The sequence below is a fragment of the Mangifera indica genome, unplaced genomic scaffold (assembly GCF_011075055.1).
Source record: "Mangifera indica cultivar Alphonso unplaced genomic scaffold, CATAS_Mindica_2.1 Un_0027, whole genome shotgun sequence".
Lineage (NCBI taxonomy): Eukaryota > Viridiplantae > Streptophyta > Magnoliopsida > Sapindales > Anacardiaceae > Mangifera > Mangifera indica.
Window position 1 is genome coordinate 172,803 of NW_025401119.1, and position 8,559 is coordinate 181,361.

Consider the following 8,559-nt stretch of genomic DNA (forward strand, 5'->3'; position numbering starts at 1 on the left):
TGTAAAAAGTGAACAATGTCACGCAAACTGTAAACAGTGTCACATAAACTGTGCAAGTCGCTCAAACACTGTTCGCATCGCGCAAACCACTTGCAAAATCGCGCAAAAAATACTGTTCACAGACTATGATATCTACTTTTGCGCGATGTGAACGTGTTTGCGCGATGTGAACGGTGTTTGCGCGGTATAAACAGTGTTTGCGCAATTTGCGTAGTTTGCACGGCACTGTAAATTTGCGCAGTTTACGTGACACTGTAAATTTGCACACTTTTGTCTCTCAACGGCTACACTTCCAGACATCCATTAACATCGAAAGTACATCATTTTAAGCGTTCGAAACATTCAAAACATTCATATACATAATTCGACATATTTAGGGTTTCAGTGTAAAATGTCTACCCACCATCGTAACCACCATAAACCGACGCACATTCTCAGAAAAAATATTTTTATTTGGTTTTTCAACATAAGGGTAAAAAGGGTAAAAAAAATACGGTTTGCTTATTTTGATAAAACTTTTCTATGGTGATCTAAAAACGTATAAACGCTTAAAATTTTACTTATTTTAATTAATTCCCCTCAAATTATTGAGGAATTTCTGCAAATGTTGCCTGTCATTCGTCCTAGAAAACACGTGTAGAAAAATCAGATAAAAAGTTGACCACCCAAAAATGTTGAGCAAACAGTGATTAATAGTATTCATGATTGACCGCTGAGGTAAAAATTTGGAGCACACTTCTCTGTGACTTAGTAACAAATAGCAACAGCTTAATAAACTCACTTTTTACCAATCAGGCTAACGGACCAAAGTTTACTTTCTCCCATTCCCACCCATTTTCTTTTAAAAACACACACTCACCCATCAATGGTTAAATTTATTAGTTTTAAACGTAAAATTATAATTTTATTAGTAATATTAAAAATAAATTAAAATTTTATTATATTTTTCTTTTTAAATATTAAAAATTAATAATTTTTATTTAAATTAAATTTTAAAAAATAATATTTTCTCTCGTAAAATTTATTTTTCATTATCTGATCATTCCCTCTAACGGTCTCTCCCTCTCAATATTTTTTGTTCCTCCAATAATTTCTCTCTCCTCATCTTTCCTTTTGACTGATCATGTGACATTCGTTTAGAAAGATGACTTTTATTTTTATTGAAAAGATAATTCGTCTTCTTTTAAAATGATGATCATTATACTTTTTAAAACTTGATTTGAAAAAAATTATTTATTTTTAGAGTTTAGAAAAATAAAATTTTAAAATTAATAAATTTAATTAACTTTTTTTAACTGATAGATAAATACTTGAGTTTTTAAAATATAATCGATAAAAATTATTAAAGAAAAAAAAAGTAAACTTTGCATGGGAATGAGTCCTAGAACATAACTATATATATATATATATATATATATATATATATATATATATATATATATATATATATATATATATATATATATATATATATATATATCTACAGTCAATTAATGAGATCAATTTTCTTCCATTTGGGACACTAGGAGTTTGTGGCGCGCTCTCCACCACTCATCTTGTTCATCCGGGACAACCTCATGAATTTTATTTAATTCTTTTTTTTTTCATGTACATAAAATGTTAAAGTCACTATCTATTCTATATATTATCTTATATCGGTTTTTATCATTTTCACCTTCCTTCCTTTTCTTATCACTCAATCAATCATCCATCTAATTATTAAGGAGAATGATGTTGTCCATCAAATGTTTACTCCATTGAAACTTTCCTACCCTTAACTTTCATTTGAACACTTTCTCATCTTTCATCCAAACATTTCTATAAGTGAAAAATATTAACTTTTATGATTAGGTCATTAAGAAGCAAAAGTAACCTTTAATAATTGACATTCAAGATTTTACTTTTATGTGATAAGATGTAGTAAAAATGAAAACTAAATTTTAATAAAATGAATTTCGATAAAATAATGATTTAAAAAAAATCTAACCTATCATTGTCATCCTTAACTCAACAAATCCTCAATCACCTTCTCTTACACCTTTAATCGCAATTGAGTATTATTAGGTTAGAACTTGGTTTGGTAGAGTAGATATAGAGTTTAAGCTCAAGCTTAAACTCTATGAGCTCGAGATTTGTAAATACATATTCAAACTGCAGTGGTGGTATGCATGTATGAAGTAAATACTGAAGCAACTTGAGCTTGAGCTCAACTCGATAATAACTGAGTCAAGCATAACTTGACACAAGTCAAGCTACATATAGCTCATGAGTAGCTCGACTTGTTTGTAGTACTACTTTAACCCATCGAGTTGCCACAACCTAGTTACAACATAGAACTCACCCTTTTTCTTACAATCATTATACAACCTTCCTTTCTTCTATTCTCACTCAACTCCTCACTATTTGCTTACACATATGTCAATTTTGCTTGCATTAGCATCATGGATGTCAATAATGAAAGTGGCTTGCAATAAGAAATTTGTGTTGGATGTTTTCTAAATTTAATGATGAACATATGAGAGGTCAGACTGATTGAATTTGGATGACTCAAATCATGAAATTGTATAATGACATGTGTCATGTTAGGATTTTGTACTTAAAAACATTTAAGTAATGACAATTGAAAGTTTTTTTGTTTTGTTTTTAGTTGCATAAAACTCTAACCCATACATCAAGGATATAAAACCATCCGAATGTAGAATTAAAAAAAGGATCAATCACATACTAGTATTTGGAAATTCCTTCATGCTTTCACAATCATTTCAAAAGTACGAACGAAGGTCTCCACTCATCCACATGGAGCACATAAGTACCATAAAATAAACAAAAAGGGTGTGTGGGAACGCTTGAACAATGTTGGCAACCAAATAGAACAGGTTGGTGTGTGAGAGAGAGAATTGCAAAGAAAAATTGCATTGTGTCCTTTTTTAATAAAATGAACAATGTGCAACTAGGGAAAAATATTGTTTTATTTATATATCACGCATAATAGATGTCCCTCAATGCAAACCAAGGATATTTGTTCCTTGATATGGAACGGTTGTTCTCTCACAAATTAATCTTAGATCTACTATACAACTTATAAACCCTAGAGTCAACTCTATTGCGTGTAACTAATAAGTTATACATTATGTTGGCAATAAATAGAATCATAAATGATCTACAAATTAGTCATCCCTCTAATCATAAACCAAGAGCAAACTCTTATCAAAATATCATGATCACCTAAAATAAGAGTCTATGGAAGGCATGAACTTGTAAAAAATATAATTGCCTTGCAGACAAATCTTTTCATCTTATATCTCATCAAGGCTAAAACACAAAAGGTAGAGTGTACTTCAAAATATCTCTTGACTTTATCATTTTGTTTTTGAAGCAACGATCAAATACAATTGGATTTGGGCAACCATTCTATCCTAGTATTTTTCCATATTTCAATAGTCATAGTTATTAATCAAATAGCACCATGAAATATTTTTTCTCATATCAGAGAGTGATGAATCCTATGTCAAGTCATCATAACTCTAATACATTTGTCAAAATAACCAACAATTACCATATTAATAACCTCAAAAAATTGCTACATTAGATTAGGGTCAAACTATGCCAATTGGTACACAAGATGCAATAGTGATTTAAATTTTAAGGATTACATACATCATCATCCATTAAATGATATGTTTCAGAGATACTAAAATAATCATTTATATGGAATCCTCTAGTAGGTTATTTCAATAGACATGCAAACAACACACACCATAAGTTGTACTAATTTGTCATCAAATAATCTTGACACATGAGATTTGTAACTATGTTTTGGTAGGATTATTTAATATGATGATAATCTTACTATATAATTTGTGTTTTAGTTAGAATAATATTGAAATTAATTACATTTATAGAATGGTTACCATATGTACATATGAGTCTTATAATTAAAACACAAGTTAATTCTCATATTACGATTCTATTATTTCAAGGATGTTTTTCTTATACGTAAAATATATGTAAAGGAAATATAAAAAAAATATCATTTTATTTATTCATAAACATGATATATCATATATAAAGAGTATACACAAAAATATAATAGCAGTTCAAATGATTGGCTCTAGGAAAACAACAATATCCTGGCAGTCATTCCTTTCTTGATCATTTCAAAAATTGTTTTTTAAATAATTGATTGTTATGTTTGGTCAATTACCTTTATGTCTTTTAACTACAAATTTTAATGAAAAAGTTGGACTAAAAGTGAAAATGTGTGATGCAAGTTAGAAGGTGAAAAAATGATAATAGGCAAACTTTGGGTGGGAAACTGTTCTGCTAATTTGTTTTTCTTTTTATAGCAAAAAGCATCTTACCTAAGTTAGATTGTGAATTCAATAACTAATTTTTTAATTATTAAATCAGATCAAAATAAATTAAAAATATGATTTTTAATATATTATTACAAAATTTAAACTCAAAATACTTATTATTAATTAGGTACTGCTAGGATTTTGAAAACTCATTCAAATTAAGCAATCACTGTTTCTCTAAACTGTCACTTCCATGTTGACATGACAATGGATTGGGTCGGGTCGGATCAACTCCGACTTGGCTTATGAGCTTATAGGCCAGGCTGAGCCCAAGGCCCATACAATAATGGGCCTTCGGGTTTGACTGACTCGTATATTTTTTAAAGCCCCAAGCTCGACCCTATATATAAATTGGTTAGGTCGGGTTTTAAATGGGCCGGCCCATTTAAACAATTTTTAAAAAAATTTTAATTAAAATTTTTAAATACAAATTATTTTTCAATTATTAAAATTGAGAATAATACCTTAAATATTTTATTTATAATCTCTCATTTGTGATGAAAGAATATTGTGGTTATATAATAAAAAATATTATAAATTTATAATATAATACAAATAAATTGATTTACATACTGTATAAATTATAAATATAAATAAAATATATATACTATACTATTTATCTACTTATTTTTAATATCCAAATCTCTGAATTATTTTGACATTTGATCTATTTGTAATATTTTGTAATGATAAAATTGAAATTAAAATAAAATTATAAACATAATGAATTATTATTTACGAATTTAGATAATTTTTGAAAAAAGAGTTTATGAGAGAAAATAAGATTAAAAATATAATAAAATAATTAAGATAGAGAAAAATTAAAACCGATGGAGAAGTGTTGAATTGGTTTATATAAAAAATAAATAAATTAAAAATTAAAAAAAAAAAAAAGAGTTAAAAGCTTCGACATTCGTGGCTTCTGCCACGGATCTACTAAATAGCTTTAAACAATGAACCATAATAAGTTCTCTCTAAAACAATAACCATTCTTTCATATTAATACAAAGTTTGTACGTCTATCTCTCACATCTTCCCTCTTTTCTTTTTTAAGCATTCAAGAACGACCTGAATTACTTGTTTTCACGGTTCATTTTGTCATCACACGAAAAAAATTGTCTCAAATCCAAACTCTTTTATTTGAGAATTTTAAGTATTTTATCACTTAAAACTATTTTTTCAGAGCTCTCTTCGATAAGAACAAATCACATCACTTATTTTAATTAAAAATATAATCAATGTGTAAACAATCTCACTGCCAGCTATTCCGACAAATTCATCAATCATATTTGTGCATCTAGAAGTAGTCCCCCACTTTAACCATCAAAGTTCAGCTGTTCGGATTATAAATTCCAACTAAAAAGTGGTAGGACTCCACGTGGCATCTGTTAATTGGTCAAATTGAAGGATTCTTCATTTCAATTATGTAACAAAAAATAGTGATTTCTTTGTCTTTTAGTTCGACTTTCGGCTTCTGAGTCCGAAACTTTCCCTCTCATTTCACAGGTTTCGAAATTTTCCTACGCTTTTTATACGTACATTTATACAGTCTTATAAATGAAAGTATCTCAATACCATCCTCTCAATAATGTCTTTTCATTGGTTTTGAATAATCAGCCAGTCCCTATTTCCAATAATTCATAACATTTTCATCTCCACAATCAACAACAAACCTAATCATACTCTTTGAAAAAACAGACTCAAAAGTACGGGCTTATACTCCATAGATGGCACCAAGAGTTAGGTGGCACAGAAGCACAAAAATAGAAATATTGAAACACTATCTTCTGAAGAATATAGAAAATAGAAAAGTAGAAGACATAAATATGGAAAATATAAGTTTTTTTTTTTTATAAATACCAAATTTTATATAAAAAAATATAATAACCTATTTATTTAGTCAGGAAAAAGAGAAATTTTAGATGTCAGAGACCTAGATAATTGATAGGAGAAACGCCAATTTATAATCTATATCAATCACTATCTTTGGGCTGTCGAAAGATGTTGAGTAAACAATGAATGAGTGGATTGTTATGACTTCAACTCAAGATTAGTTGACCTAATTTTAATCACATATCAAGTTAGTGATCTTTTCAGAAAGGAAATGAATTCCTCTGTTTTATTAGTTGCCTATGGATAGTCTCAATATGAAAACTCATTCCCATTTTCACTGTTACAAAATTTGGAGCGTAATGAAAATGATTGAATAAGTTAAGCAGTCAAATACATCACTTCATAATAATACAAGTTAATTTAGCTCTTTTTTTTTTTCAAATTAAGATTTAAAAAAAAAAAATCAGAAGAATTTTATGGTAGAGAAAGCTCAATGAAGAAGAGGTTGGGAAGAGAAACAAGAGCAATAAGAAGAGATGAGGTTGGGTTGGGCTGGGTAGGACCTAATGACGGCCTGTGATTAGCTGTATGGAAAGCTAAATCAGTGATGGCGCTATCGATTCGAATGCAGCAGTCTGCATCATTTCTTTCTCATCAGTGAGTCTTCCCGCCTATATAAATATGCATACCCTCATAACATTTCTAAACCATATTTATAATAATCATCTATATTTTTCAAAATTTTCTTATCATTAAATTAAACCTATGGGTTCGATAAGAAATTATGTAGTTTTACTTTGCCTTTTAAGTTTTGCATTCTTTCTCTCAGTTTCAGGGCGACCGGCTACGTTTCTCGAAGACTTTAGAGTCACATGGGCTGAATCCCATATCAGGCAAATTGATGCCGGGAGGGCCATTCAATTGGTTCTTGACCAAAATTCAGGTGGGGTAGATGGCTATTATTTTTCGTAAATTATCATTGTTTATTTACATCATGATTTAAAATTAGTATGTTACAGGATGTGGGTTTACTTCCAAAAGGCAGTATTTGTTTGGGCGTGTAAGCATGAAGCTCAAGCTTATTACTGGAGACTCTGCAGGAACTGTCACTGCATTTTACGTAAGTCAGCATCATTTGTCTAAAAAAAATCCTAAACAAATACATATTTCTGGTTAATTTCTTGGTGTATTGATAGATGAATTCTGACACCGACACTATAAGAGACGAGCTGGATTTTGAGTTCTTGGGGAATCGAAGTGGTCAGCCTTACACAGTGCAAACCAATGTCTACGCTCATGGGAAAGGCGACAGGGAACAAAGAGTCAACCTCTGGTTTGATCCAGCAGCTGATTTCCACACTTACTCCATTTTCTGGAACCATCACCATGTTGTGTAAGTCAACTATTTTACCATAAACAAATCATCTAAACGTTTCGCATATTAGCAAATTTTGAACTTGATTTTGTCTTGGATGAGGGCATATGCAGATTTTATGTGGATGATGTGCCAATTAGGGTTTACAAGAACAGCGGCAAGGCCCCATTTCCAACGAACCAACCGATGGGAGTTTACTCAACACTGTGGGAAGCCGACGATTGGGCAACAAGAGGCGGCCTGGAGAAAATTGATTGGAGCAGAGCGCCTTTTTATGCATACTACAAAGACTTTGACATTGAAGGATGCCCAGTTCCAGGGCCAACAACTTGTGCCTCTAACGCAGGAAACTGGTGGGAGGCAAGCAATTATCAGGCCCTCAACCCTATCGAAGCAAGAAAATACCGGTGGGTTCGTATAAACCACATGATTTATGATTACTGCACTGATAAATCAAGATACCCAGTTACCCCACCAGAATGCTTGGCCGGCATATAATTGAATTCAAACCAATTAACAATTTCAATATACACATTCATATATATATATATATCGTCACACTGTCCTTGAAAACTATTTCGTGCTATGATAGCTATGCAAAGTATGGTTGAAAAGGAGAATAAAGTAAAAGCCTTAGGCATTTAGTGTAAGTCTGGCCTACTTTGTACAATGTACATGTCTATATCTAATGCACAGAAATCTGTGCCAATAAAAGCATATGTGTGTAGTTGTGAAATAGGAGTCGCCCCATTTTAATTTGATTTGATTTACATACTCAGTTTTCAAACATGACGAAGAAAAAAATCTGCTTGCTATAAATAATTTCAACTGTTTGAGTAATGGAGAGTTGAAATATCGAAGGAAAATGTTAAGTCTATAATGGGTCCATGACGGTAGACGCAGACAAATAAGGAACAAGAGGGAACAGCGAAACTGCAATTATCTTCTGAGGGTTGAATTATTATTGTTGAGTGAGTTATGGGCAAAGGAAAG

The 8,559-nt window shown here is 30.7% G+C and overlaps 1 protein-coding gene across 1 annotated transcript; it reads left to right on the forward strand.

Annotated features, from left to right (window-relative positions):
* The first annotated feature begins 6,895 nt into the window (after positions 1–6,895).
* Positions 6,896–8,302, forward strand: LOC123206188 (probable xyloglucan endotransglucosylase/hydrolase protein 6). Its single transcript, XM_044623323.1, has 4 exons — positions 6,896–7,134; positions 7,211–7,311; positions 7,388–7,584; positions 7,680–8,302. Exons 1-4 carry the CDS (start codon positions 6,957–6,959, stop codon positions 8,062–8,064), a joined length of 861 nt encoding a protein of 286 aa, XP_044479258.1. The 5' UTR covers positions 6,896–6,956; the 3' UTR covers positions 8,065–8,302.
* Positions 8,303–8,559: the final 257 nt, after the last annotated feature.